The sequence below is a fragment of the Mastacembelus armatus genome, chromosome 17, assembly GCF_900324485.2.
Source record: "Mastacembelus armatus chromosome 17, fMasArm1.2, whole genome shotgun sequence".
Classification (NCBI taxonomy): Eukaryota; Metazoa; Chordata; class Actinopteri; order Synbranchiformes; family Mastacembelidae; genus Mastacembelus; species Mastacembelus armatus.
Window position 1 is genome coordinate 19,176,309 of NC_046649.1, and position 13,855 is coordinate 19,190,163.

Genomic DNA, 13,855 nt, shown 5'->3' on the forward strand with positions numbered 1-13,855 from the left:
CCTGATGGAAGCCTTCCACTGGGCTATATGCATAGTTGTCTCTCTATGACTCACAAGACCAGTAAGGTTATTTTGAATTACCTCATGTCCAACTTGTTGGAAAAGACTTATCCTAGTAGAGAGTACCAGTAGTGACTGATGCTGACCAGATACTCACCTCATAGTATGTTAGGTTTTTTCGTCTTCTTAGTTTGATTTTCAGAGAAAATACCACAATAATTCTAGTGATTTGTAAGCAGGAATTTAGTAAAGCTTTGGATATGTTTTTAATAAAAGTACTCTTGTGATGTTGTTGGACTATGATGAACAGTTTTTTCAAAAACATTTAAAAACCAATACAATTAAACCAAAGGTATTTTCTTTTTTTTTTTTATTGACCTTTCTTGTAAAAACCTGATGCCTACATTATCCATAATGCAACTCAACAGCAGACAGTTCAAATGACATTTGGGTTTGTTATGCTAGTACCTTCTAATGTAGGAAAATTGAGGAGTTGGCTATGGAGATTTGGTTTTCTGTATAGAGTAATAGCCTCTGAGACCTGTAAACAGACTCTGGTGTGCAAAACTGCTGAGTTCCACTTTAATCAAAATAAAACACTTGATGAATTAATGAATTAAAACAGAAATTCACCAAAATTGGGCCAAGAAATTGTTAGAGCCAAATGTGAAACATTTTTGTGACAGCTTGTGGAATCTGCCAACGGACTGTCAATGTATGGTTAATGTTTTTCTGTGGCCGCAGCCCTAATTCATGCACAGTATTCTTGTTAATAATGTCTAAAATATTCCAGTATAATTAAAATCCCATATTTCTATTTCAGCAGCGTGCCCTTCATTTCCAAATAACAGCAACATGAATGTATGTAGCATCTGCAGCAGGAGCTCTTCATCGTTTTACTAATTCATTTTTCATAACAGTCTCCATGTTCTCTATGTTCAGCCATCATTGTAATGGAAGGTGAAGGTGGCCTACATTGGAATAATAATAATGTTCCTCTGAATACCTTAGACAATAGCAGAGGCCTGGCCTTTACAGAGTTGCAGAGACAGGTCTTGAGTGTGCTGAGAGCTCTCTATTTTTAATTGGTCTTGAACACGCCATTGTTAAGGCTCAAGAGACATTGAAAGAGAGAGAGAGAGAGAGAGAAAACACCCTTGTGCATCAGTAGCACATTAGCACAGCACTAACACAGTGTCATTATAATTTGCTCTTAGTCTAGCTGGCTAATTAGCTTGTCATGGTGCAGCAGGTCCTGCAGAGTATGTGGTCATTAGTCTCGAACAGCATAGAAACTGAATGACAATCAGTGTTCTCCTGTCATCATCTCCACTTCTGTTAGACAGTCACAATAACAGCACGATGAGGCGGCACGCTGTCTCTTGAAAAATTGTATTCTTATGTTTTATGGTGGTCAGTAATGAGAGAAGACTTTTTCCCTTGTTGCGTTTGGGTTCACTGACCCAAGTCAAGACGATTTGCAGGCCTCAAATCTGGTGACAAGAAATGCAGTCTGTGTGTTACAGCTCTGCTGGCTGCCTGACAGTACGGATGAAATGTTCTAATATTTACATTCATTTCTTTCAAGTAAATACACATAATTACTAACAGCAACTGCAGTGAGTTTTATTAAACAAGAAGTGACTACCTACAAAGGGTACCTGTTTTATTAAATATTGTATTAATGTAGTAAGAAAAATGTACAAATTCCCCTTGAGAGATCAGATATTTTCCTCTCCAATAACCAACAAAGCAGTGCTGTGCATAAAGCTTCCGTTGGTTGTTTGAAATGAGTAGTAAACACCCTATTATAATCCCGGAGGAAAGCAGTAGTGCCAGCATTTTTATCTTTGTAACATGAGCTTCAACTAAACAATTCCTAAATGGATTATCAGTGCCAGATTGCATCACACCAAGTGTTACTGATGCCTCAAAAGGGCAAACCAGAAATGTTCTGGACACCTGTGCAGATGGCTGAATTTTATTAAAAAGACCTCAGAGCCCTCATTGAGAGGCGCCTGAGAGGCTGAGCAAACATGTGTCTCCAAGTCGACTCCTCTCCTGCCCTTCTTCATGTACTTTACACAACTTCCTGCATAGCCTCAAAAATAATTACCTGCAACACCTGTATCACAGACAAACTGAAGGTGAATAATACATTATAAAGCTCTGGAAGAACATCAGTGCACTGAATAATAACAGGACACAGTGATCATGCTCTGCGGGAAAATCTATAGCACAGGGAAGCAACATTTATATATTAGAATTTCAACTTGATAATGTCCCTTGTTGACACTGTGCGATGTCACAAGGTTTCTTAGACTTGTTCATACACTTAACAGTGAAACCATGAATATACTAGAGCATACATATGAGACACACGTTTGAATCCAAACTATGAAAATGCATATTCACTATTTTTAAAATTAGTTATAAAATGTTGTATATTTTTTTAACCAAAAAAAGATGGCTTTTTTTTTTCTGTTTCTGGGCTACATTTCCTCAGTGGATGGAGTTTGGCTAGTTGTCATGGCAACATCTCAGTTGTTATCATGTGATCTAAGTATGGAACATTCAAACTGGCCGGTTGTCATGGAAACAGTTCCGTAGTCCCACTCTTCGGTCATGTGATGACAACTGAGATATCTCCATGACAACTGAGCAAGCCCCATCCACAGTCAAAGTCCATGGCTGTCTGAAATGACTCCTTTATTCCCACATGCACTGCTCCCTGTGTGACGTGACACTATTAGCTTCCTCAGGAGTTAGAAGTATTTTGGACACTTGCCATCATTTTTTGCAGTCATGTAGTGCTAATGTTTCCATGTGGAACATTGCATGTCTGGATATAGTGCCACCACTTATCTTCGCTGGCAATTATTCCCAGTGGTTACTCAACAAAAAGTGTCCTGCAGCCCAAAAGTAACTGGAGAAAGTTGACAGAATCCCCTAAACTACATGCAATGTTGTTGATGGTCTTTATATCATCATTAGTTCATCATCATTTAATCTATTGATGTTTTGAAACATTATGTTTGAAACTTTTCCAGAGTCTTGAATAATGACTTTTAATTGCCTGATATCAGCCCAAATTAAAATCTAGTGGCCAAGAGGGAACACATAGGCGTGGTGAGTGAAGACACCCCAGTGCACATGTGCAGTGAACTGTACAGTGGAAGCCATAAACTTGAGACAATTTTCATCCAGGGATTCATTCGGGAACTGGGCACCATCTTTTAGTCCTGTATCCAGTTCCTGTAATACACCCATGATACATAATAAATCACTCCATATTTACTGTATAGTAGAATACATTTATTTTCTGCCCTTTTATTTGAGTGTCTGAATTCTGTGTGTAAATGTACAATTATCATAATGAGTAAAAGCTGAATTTACTGCTCTAATGAAGTGTGGTCGACAGCTGTGGAAAAATCTATTAAGAACTTGAGTTTCCAAGGTCAACATTACTGTTTAACACTCAATTATGCATTTATTGATTTGCATTTTATGTTTTTATCATTCAAATATTTTTGCCCAAAATCCAAAACAAATATTATTTTATTTATTTATTGACCAGTGAGAATTGATCTGAGCCAAATGTAAACCTGAGTTTGATATTAATATAAGGCACACTCTCTGCCCAAACATCACTTTACATAATTTGTATTCCAGTTGTGACGCATGTGATCCATGTGCTCAGCATTTGAATATATGCCATGTTAATATGCATGCTTTCACCAGCTGTATAACATGCTTTGCAGGGCCGAACCATGCTTTGTGTACATGGTTTTAATCATGTGTGGAAGAGTTAATAGAAGTTCATATTAAATACAGCCCCTGTTAAAATATGATGCTCATATGATCCAAAACAAGATCCCTTAAAACAACAACTTGCTAGTGGCTGAAAAACAAAGCCAAAGAGACTGACTTGGTGTCATCACAACTCACTGCTCCTCCTCCTCCTCCTCTGCTCCCTCTCCTCCTGTTTCATTGTTTAAACATGACAGAACCCCTGCTCGTTATCTGAAGCTGGAGACAGATGGAATTGGTGAGCGTTACAAGTGCAGCACAACGAGACAAGTGGGCAAGCTCGAGTCATTGATGGAACAAATAGGGTTCTGTGAGAGGCTGTTTGGCTGACACACTCAGGGACCAAACCTGCTGATTTTGTTGACGTTATTCACCCTTTTTAACACCATATCTGAGTGAATCACCAGATGTTAAATTTAATAACAAAGATTCACAACCATTATGGCTCAGCTCTGCCTCACATGCAGGAGAGCAGAGCTTTTTGATTACAGGTTGTTTGTCTCACCTCCAGGCAAATTGTGCTTTCCAGCCATTACTGCACTTCCAAAAAAATGTATTTCAACATAAACTCCGTCTCTATTGGCTGTGTCTCAAATGCTGTTATGATTTGTGCCATCTCATTACCAAGCCAAGCTAAATAGGACGATGACAAATAGAATGTGTTCTGCATCTCCTTGAAAGTTTGCCAATATAATAATTCTCACTTGTGTTTTATTGGCAAGAGGGGAGAGAATTAGATTAACCTTTAATATTGAACCGAAGCGATAAAATCTAAATGGGGCTTGCTTGGCAAACAGATTTTAACTTATTGATTTTTCATCATTTTCTTTCTCTCTGTCACTGAGAAAAAATACTCATCTCAAATAGCTAGCATTTTAGGGTTAGTCTTTCTCTGTCTTTGTATTTTGATAAATGATAATGATTAAAGAGTTTCTATCAATCCAGAGATAAGAGCATTTTCTTATTAAGGAGCACACACCACAATTCTCAGCACTAATTGCACTAATTCTCATCACAGTCATTTACCTGCTTTCTGAATACTCTCATAAGCCTTTGCCTTTTATCTAGTTACTGTTAAACCTCAGGACCATTTCTACTAATAATCTTACTCTTGTCTGGGAGGTCTGTTCTGTTAATAACAACCTGTCTCTAAGAAACAACAGATCCAGCTGGATCAAATACAATAATTAACATAACCATCATTATTCAAACAAATGTACACCAGGTTTGTTGTAGGTTTAATGCAACTTATTAAACAGTATTTAAGATCTCATGTAACTCAGTGTTTGGCATCTTATTTTAAAGGTACATTACTGCAGGTGTCTGACACAGTAATGGAGAACAAAAACTTAACTAAGTTTAAAACTTCATATCAAACCACCCAGTAGTTGTTTAGACATTTCCTTTAGGCCAAAGCGATGAACTGGTCATTTAACCATTACATTTATAACTTAGGTTCTGTACAGTAGTTTTTTTGTAAGTAGATGGGGTTGCAGTAGTACATAGGACACCTTGTGATTATGGACTACTGCAAGACTTTTTACTATCTGAGCTTGGGCTCGTAGGTGGATCAGCTGATGATATAAGACTCTTGTTTATGTTGCAGGTTCAGCCTTCATGATGGTAAACACATCAGGACGCTTTGCAGGGCAGAAGGCCTTACTGCTGACACCCCAGCTGAAGGAGAATGACACCCACTGTGTTATTTTTCACTATTATATCGGAGGCAGAGACAGCAGCCATCCAGGGCACCTAAATGTCTACATAAAAGAAAACAACAGTCCAATGGGGATGCCTGTTTGGAACGTATCAGGTCCAGCTACTCGTTCCTGGGCACAGGTGGAGCTGGCTGTCAGCACCTACTGGCCCAACTTCTACCAGGTGAGGAAATGTAGTCTCATTTCAGCTCTTTTTTGAACGATGTCTCGTAACAAAACTAGGTTGCTCATTATAAGCAGCAACCTTTATAGTGAAGCCAAAGTCATTACAGTCTGTTCTCTGGGTGGAGCAAGACAAATTTATTATTTGAGAAGGTCCAAACAATTGCACAATAGCCCATTCAAAACACCTAAGGTTATTGATTTCTGGGGCTACCTCAGTATCCATGGTAATCTGCTCTCTCCTTTCTATCTGAGCCACTTCTCTTTTTCCAATTCTGAAAACTCATTTTCACTTACCAATGCACATGACTGCTGGCTGAGGCGAGGTGATTTCACACTTGCCTGGCTATTAGGTGTTGCCGAGCTTGTTCCATGCGTCCACCAAATGTTAATTGATGCAGAGAGACCCCTTAACCTCCCAGTGGGAGATGGTCCTTTGGTGAATTATTTCATTATGGCCTGACAGAGCTGCTCCACAGTGGAGCTGAGGAGAGTCCTCCTGCCTGCTTATCACAGCCACCCTGATAACTTAGTTAACAAGGGACACACACTGCTGAGCTCACTGCCGAATGAAAGACAGGAGGTTTAATGAGAGGCACACAGACAAAAGAAAGACAGAAGAGGGGAAAGGCAGAGTTGAGAAGGACAGAATGTGCTAGAGCTACCACTAATAGTCACTGCTCACGGTTGACAGGGTGGTGACCCTTGTGAGAAATAATGATGCAAAGACAGTGTGGTCAAATGTTTTCAATGTTTGGCTAAGACACTTAAAGATTGCAGGGGTTTGCATGTATCTCAGTAACAGTTTGGTGTGTTTGGATTCATGCCATGTGCAGACATTTGTGACTGACATGAACTGCAGACCACAAGTCGAAGTGCTACCTGTCATTGACTCCTGTTTAAAATTAAAAAACTGAATCCTTTCCCTCAGTTTTTTTGGCATGTTGTTCTGAACTCTAAGTGAAGGTGACTTTGACATTTTGACATGCTGTTTGTAGTTTGTTTCTGCAGAGCTCTGCACGTATGGGGAGTGTTTAGACCCCAAATGATGTATTATGGTTTACAGTGTGTTCAGGGAAACACCCAGCATCTGTTACCTTTCAAACCTCAGTGGAAGATCTGTCTCCGTTTGTAATTGTTCCAAGCCCAAACTGACAACATGGGCAAATGCGAGGATGCTAATGATTTGAGCACAACTCTTAGTCAAGAAAAAAAGAGACCAATGTTTGAAATTGTTACTAATTAGCAACACTAATTATAGGTATCTTTAATTGCATAGTAACCTACCCAATTGTCAAAGGAAGCCACCTGATACTTGGAAATTATTTTTTAATTACATGTAAGCTTTTCATCATCATGAGCATTTCAGGTTTTGATAATTACTCTTCTGTCAGGTCATCCCCAAAACTTTTAATTGAGATTGTCATGCATTTTCAGAATTGATGAACATTGTGCAAAACACTATAATTTTCTGTATATGTACTGTAACACACAATTTTTACGTCCTGCACATTCTTTCAAAATATGTGCTTTAATTTGTAGATGAAAATCTGTTATTTATCGTGATATGCAGCAGTGCACCAGTCAGAAAAAACCCAAATGTCCTCATCTATCTTGATTTCAGTACAGTGGAGCTAATGGCAGAGCTAATCAATCCTGCTGGAATGTAGAACTTGGTCAAATCCCTTAGCGACATCCAGTACGGTGATGTAGACGTTGAATGTTGGGTTCACTATCTGTTTCTTTGACAAATGAGAACGGTGAACTTTCCTGTGACATCAACAGCTTTTGTCCCATGTGAATATTTTCACTCTGTGGGTCAGGCCCAATTATGCACTGCACTATCACTGATGTTGGAATCAATTATATCACAGCTATTACGCAGGCTGAATGATGTCTGTTGCACAAACAAAGGATTTCAATTAGAGAGTGGGGGCCAGTTCATTTGTCTGGTGGCAATATATGGAGTGGTTGGCCTTTTAATTTCCTTTAAATTAGCCTGTAATGAGGCCATAATTGGCACCCAAGATATTCACTTTCATATTTCATGAGACAAAAAAAGAAATTTATAATTGGACAGCCTTATCTGAAGGCATCCTGCCTCCCAGATGACAATGGTAACTATCTCCACCTACACATTCTTGGGCTACAGAAGGAATATCTGAGATGTATGTGTGTGCAGCTTAGGAGCAGCTAGAGGGGCATAAGTTTTAGTTTTAGACACTATATATGGAAAATCTCCATTAATATATGCAATTCACTTGAAGATATAGGCTTATTTTTAGGAAATAAAGGCATGCAAAACATGTGTAGCTGCAGCATGTGTAGTGTAATGGGTCTCTGCACCACACCCTTGGTTTGGCAAGGGACTGGCATTCTGTTTCCCTTTTTATCACACTGCAGACCATGGAGTACATAACTCTGTCATTCTGCTGGGACACACCCTCTGTAAAAGCTTAGGACCAGTTGTTTTGCAGGAGAACTTGTCCCTTAAAATAGGGTCATGTTAGTCTTACAGAGTACACTTGTACTGGATTTGAGATTTTCTGTTGTCAGAGTTAGCAACAAACATGTCAGACAAGTAACACTAGACTCAGAGCAGCTGTGAAATGCAGCCCCTTACATGGCTTCCAAGAGATCCCTTGCTACATTTGCAATTAAAAGGTTGGTTCACTCAAATGAATAAAAGCATATGCTCAAACTTAGCTCTGCATCTACTCATGTAGCTAGGTCTTTTTCAGGGACTTATAGGGACTATTTCCTTAAAAGAGAGTAGAGCCAAACATCGAATCAAGCCAGGAGCCACTGGCAGAAGCTGTTCCTAAATTTAAACCTAAGTTCTGCTGAAATTGTTCACTGAGTGGAAATTTATGCATCTCTAAATTAAACACACAAATTACTTTTTACAAGATTAGCAAAATATTTACACCCAGAAACTGTCAGGTGTACTGTAAATGACAAATTTAATTTTGCCTGTTTAGTTGGATCAGTAACATACAGTAAGTAGTGAAATATTGTCGACACAGCTGATCTGACACTGGATCAAAAAAATAAAGGTTTTAAAAATGATCTAAACTAGAGAACTTAAAATTATACTTCACAAAATGATGCAATAAACAAAGTAGATAAAATGTTGTTTGAGGTAGTTTAATCAGCATTTTCCATCTCAGTGTAAATCTGGACCGATAAGCGTGAAATCCAACTACATTTGCATATATAAAGAAAACAAAGTAGTACTCATATTTGCAAGTGATTGGCTAACAAGTTCACTATATTGTTTGCAGATATTTCCTCTAGCAACCAATTACCACATCGCTTAAGCCTTTATTGCTGCAACTGCAGTTAATGTAAGTTAATGTAACATCTCTTATGTTGTTATTTCACCACCTAGTTTGGAGGATGAATACTCTGAAAGTGGTTGGTACTTATTAAAAAATACACAAAGATTTTGCACACAGCTTTAAACAAAGTGATTTACAAAGTTGCTGTTGAATATTTATACTGTCATTACTTTAAGCACAAAAAAATCTATTTACCTACATTAATGCAGTTAGGATGAGGGTTAAACTCTCAGTACTAAAAGTAATGTCACAATATCAACTTTTTTTTAGAATTTTGTTTAATTGACCCTGTAAACATTGTTAGGCGTCTGAACCCAGACACTATATCCTTGTCACACACTGTGCTAATCGTCTCAAGCCCAAATTTAATATAACATGTGCATGTCATAACACCTATCAGCTGTGACATATTGTGGAAATAATGTCAGTGGCCCGCAGCTGTGTGACCAGCTGCAGCTTAGCTAGGAGCAGATCTTATTAGCACGAGCTGGACTTCTCCGTGGACACAGACAGCCTCACTCAGGTGCAATTTGAAGACATGTGGCCATTTATCATTGCTCTTATGAGTCTCCTCTCTCCTCCTCAGATTGTGTTTGAAGCCGTAACCTCAGGGCAGCGTGGCTTACTGGCCATCAAAGACGTCGTGGTCCAGGGCCACCAGTGCAGTAAGTCCCTTTTCCCTTCATCATAAAAGAATATCATCAAACAGTCATCTTCGTTTCCATGACACCTTCCTAAATACCTGTACCACTGTTCAAGCAAAAGGCCTTCAAACAATATGCTACAGTAAATCCAAACTGTAAACCTCTCTCCTGCTAGCTCCCTGAGAATTTATGAGCATTGGGTTGTCATACTGAAGTGTGCTCAGGATATAATTGTGGAGTAGCTGTGTTAAATCTATACTTTGAGAGATCGAAGAAATGGTGCAAAATAAGGCAATGAAAACCATATACCTCCATACAGTACACTGCTACATGTGTTTGGATTCCACAGCTTCTCCTCTGTTAAAGAGACTCAGCAAAGCATCTCATCTCTCAGATGTTAAGAGTTCTGCCACCATTACTGAATATAAGTACAAGTACTTCAAAGTGCACTGCTGAGCTAATTACCATGTAATCACTGGCATATTTAAAGTTTTTGGCTTTTGAGATAAGCGGCTGTTGTGGGAGTACAAGGAAGAGTGCTTGTCTGGATTCCTCACGTCTGTAGTTTTGAGTGCAGGGAGTCATGTTAGTCCATATGGTACTCCTAGAGTTTACTGTACATGTAAAGTTTTTCACCATCTACAGTCTACATTTTCATCAATTGATTTATATTCTACCCTTCTTATCTGAAGTATCACGCTCTCATTGTTAGGCACTAATAAGCTGGTAACCATTTGAAAGCAACTGAATTCCTACAAATGTTACGTCAATAACATGGATTTATATAGCGGAAAGTGTTGCATATAAATGTATGAATAAATCAATGATGCCTTGTGACGTGATCAATGCTTAAAATGCTCAAAATGTGAGTGGATCAATTACTGGGCAACTGGGTTTATTGGAATGATAAGCAAAGTGATCAGAGTGACTCGTCAGTGGAACACAGCCAAGTCATTTTCTATTTATACAACTGTGTGAAATATCAAGCACAAAGGTGTGATTATGCTGCTGGGTGGTCTGCCTCTCCTTCCAACCTTAAAGTAGACATTGAAGACGAAGAAAAACACATTTGTCTTTTTTGGCACTGGATCTGTTGATGGGACAAAGTTATAAAGGAAGTATAGTTCAATGACGAGGTTATAAAATATTAAGCAGAAGTGAAAGTCTTGATGATGAAAGTGATAGAATTAGCTTTTGCCAAGTCTTTAGAGATTTGGTAATGTTTCGAATCAAGGTCGTTCCACTGAATTGCCCTATTTTTCTATGCAGAATAGCGGTACTAATCAAAAATGTTCTACATACTAAGTTATTTTCTGTGGACTGTCCCAGTCAGTGAGCATACACATAATGAGCACAGCTGGAAAAGAGAATAATGTGTTTTGGAAAAATCCCCTCAATCAAGGATGTAGTCAAGAGATGGCAGAAATTTTGGGTGGTTTTGTAGGTGCAAGACTGAACGATGATGTCTCATGTTGAAGTTTTAGGTGAAAGCTTCCCCACAGAATGATACTGACCAATGGCACTGAGGGGCACTGGATAGTGAGATAAAAGCAGTATCTGTTCGAGGCTACTTGTCTTAGCTCTCCAATTTTACATACAAAAGGTATGAAGTGGGTAACAGCTAAATTTGAGAACACAGCAGCATCAATTGGCGTAGCCCTCATGCACTTAGTGCTGGTGATTAATTCTCATAAAATGCAAACTCAATTTAGGTAATTGAATGTTTCCATGTGGACATGTAATATTCAACTTCTCTTTCCTAACAGTAATGATAATTTGCCTTTTATCTTAGTGAACACACCTCACTTCCTGACTATAAAGGGAGTGGAGGTCAATGCTGGACAGACCGCATCTTTTCACTGCACCGTCAATGGACGCAAAAGGGACAACTTCCGCCTTTGGCTTCAAGTAAGTGCTGTTTTTATCCCTTTCCTCAAACCATATATCAGAGACAAGATCAGTGTTGATTCAGCTCCAGACCTGGGCCCTTTGGAAATGAATTTCTCTTACTGAACAGACCTCTGAATATGTAATCTTCTGATCTAGAGTCAGCTCTGTTGTTTCTTATGTTCTTTGATGTAGTAGATTGGTCATGCTAAATACATAAGATCAGCATGATAACAAAGGGTTCTTAAATCAATATCTTATCCCAGTGTCATCAGTTAAGATGCAAACAACCACAACAAAACTAAAACACATTTTAAACAAAGTATGAGTTAATAAATCATCAAAATCACAGACTAACATATGATAGTGCTGATACTGAGATAATGTTATGGCAATATTTCTAATATGGCATCAGTCTTATTATAGAAACACATTTAACCTAAAGTTATTTACCAGTAGAGGTACAGTTTTATCAATACAATTATAAAATATTCATTTGTTCATTTAGGGTCAGCACCATTTGACTAATCCAAGCTAAAAATGCAGACAATGTTTTATTGTGCCCTTGTGTTTAAGGTTTCCCCTGCTCACCAGATTTCCAGAGGCCTCTGTGTCTGGGAGGCAGGGGATTACAGTTGTTTCAGATCACTGCGGTATGGTCTTAACCTATATAGATGCTGGCTCTGTGGACACTGTGTACTATATCCGGCACAACTGAGCTGCGCAGCAGTCTTGAATTGACCTTGTTCTGAGCAGCGAAGGTAGTGCATCTGGCAGACATAACCCTGCCGGCTCTGCTGCTAAGCACACTGTCACACATGTGATCAGTGGGAGCATGATGCTGGGTAAAGGTCCTCTGCCAGGTACTCCATCATTTTAACAAACACGTCCTCATTAGCACAGGAGCTGGAAAACAAACATTAAGTGAACTCCCCCGATGACAGTAATGAAGAAATATTTCTAATGAACAAATGTCCCCCATCTGCCTGCTGTGAGGGGTGACAGCTGGGGAGAGCCCACTGCGTGTTTGTGTGTATTATGTGTGCATGTGTGCATTCCTGTGTGATAAATGTATTCCTACTATCAACTACCAATGGGAGTGATAGGACACAAACAAACATGAATGAGAGCAGACAAGAAGTACACTCAACCAGAGTTTCTGAAGCACACAAGGTCAGGCCACTTTGCTTATTAAACCTTTCCATTTTGGAGGCTCAATGGGGTGTTTGTCTTGGTTCCAAACAGGGCATTGGCGGACGCGAGGCCCCGATGAAAGCCACTAAACCTTGGAATAACCGGCGCTTCATTGGCACTTTCGATGTGGAGAACACAACCAAGGGCGACTCAGGCCGCTACCGCTGCATCGTCCACTCAGACAAAGGGGTTGGAGTGTCCAATTATGGGGAGTTAACCATAAAACGTGAGTATTGTCCCCACAGCAGAGAGAAACACTAACTCAGCCTATCTGGATGAGCACAGCACAGGCAGCAGGCATGTGTTCCATTCTCATGACCTCCATGCATATAGCAAAGTCAACAGGAGATAAACAGGAAATGCTGCACATTCAGTTGAAAACGTCCTCTAAGGCGATACTAAAAATACTAGATTTTTGTGTTGATTTGTTATCCAGAGGACTTTAATACTTCCTCTGTAAAAGATGTCCTTGACTGAGCATAATTCCTCCTAAAGGATCACAAAGGCAAGAGGAACCAGGTTTACAGTAACCTTTCTGATATTTCACTCCTGCAGTCATTTGATATGAATTTATGGAGTCGTCTGAAACTAAATCCTGCAAGGCCTCACTTTCCTATAGCCCTATAGCCCGGTAATGGCCTTCTATATTTCTTCACCTCAATTTTCTCCCTGTGCTCTCAATTGAATTTACTGCCCCGATTCTTTTTTCTTTTCTTTTTTTCTTTCTTTTTTTGTCTCCAAGCTTTATGTGATTGATAGGTTTAATCCTGGCTGTCCAGATCGAGGTCTGTCAATCATGCGAGAATGGCCGAGCCCAGACACAGCAGAGTGAGGAGGGAGATAAAGTCTCTCTGGCCGAGTGTATCAGTGGGTTTCAGTGGTGTACTCAAAGAAAATTTACTGACACACTGGAGGCACTCAAAACCACACTTGTGAATAAATTCAGCAACACAATCACTCGCACTTACACATACTTGCTGGATAGCAATATTTTTGCTGATCGCTGCTTCAGTGTGTTACTAGATATAATTTTACACAAGACACGCCAGTTAAGTGTAAAGTGCTTTTGTCATAAATATTTAATATACAGTAATTTTCT

At 39.2% G+C, this 13,855-nt stretch overlaps 1 protein-coding gene across 5 annotated transcripts in view; it reads left to right on the plus strand.

The window, feature by feature from the left end:
* The window catches only part of LOC113134759 (protein tyrosine phosphatase receptor type M), a 138,227-nt gene that overhangs the window by 37,027 nt on the left and 87,345 nt on the right, over positions 1-13,855 (plus strand). For all 5 annotated transcript variants that reach the window (XM_026314262.1, XM_026314263.1, XM_026314265.1 and 2 more), the window contains exons 3-6: positions 5,417-5,691; positions 9,618-9,696; positions 11,468-11,583; positions 12,808-12,982. In XM_026314262.1, the coding sequence (XP_026170047.1) occupies positions 5,417-5,691; positions 9,618-9,696; positions 11,468-11,583; positions 12,808-12,982 (645 nt within the window). The remainder of the gene's footprint in view (positions 1-5,416; positions 5,692-9,617; positions 9,697-11,467; positions 11,584-12,807; positions 12,983-13,855) is intronic.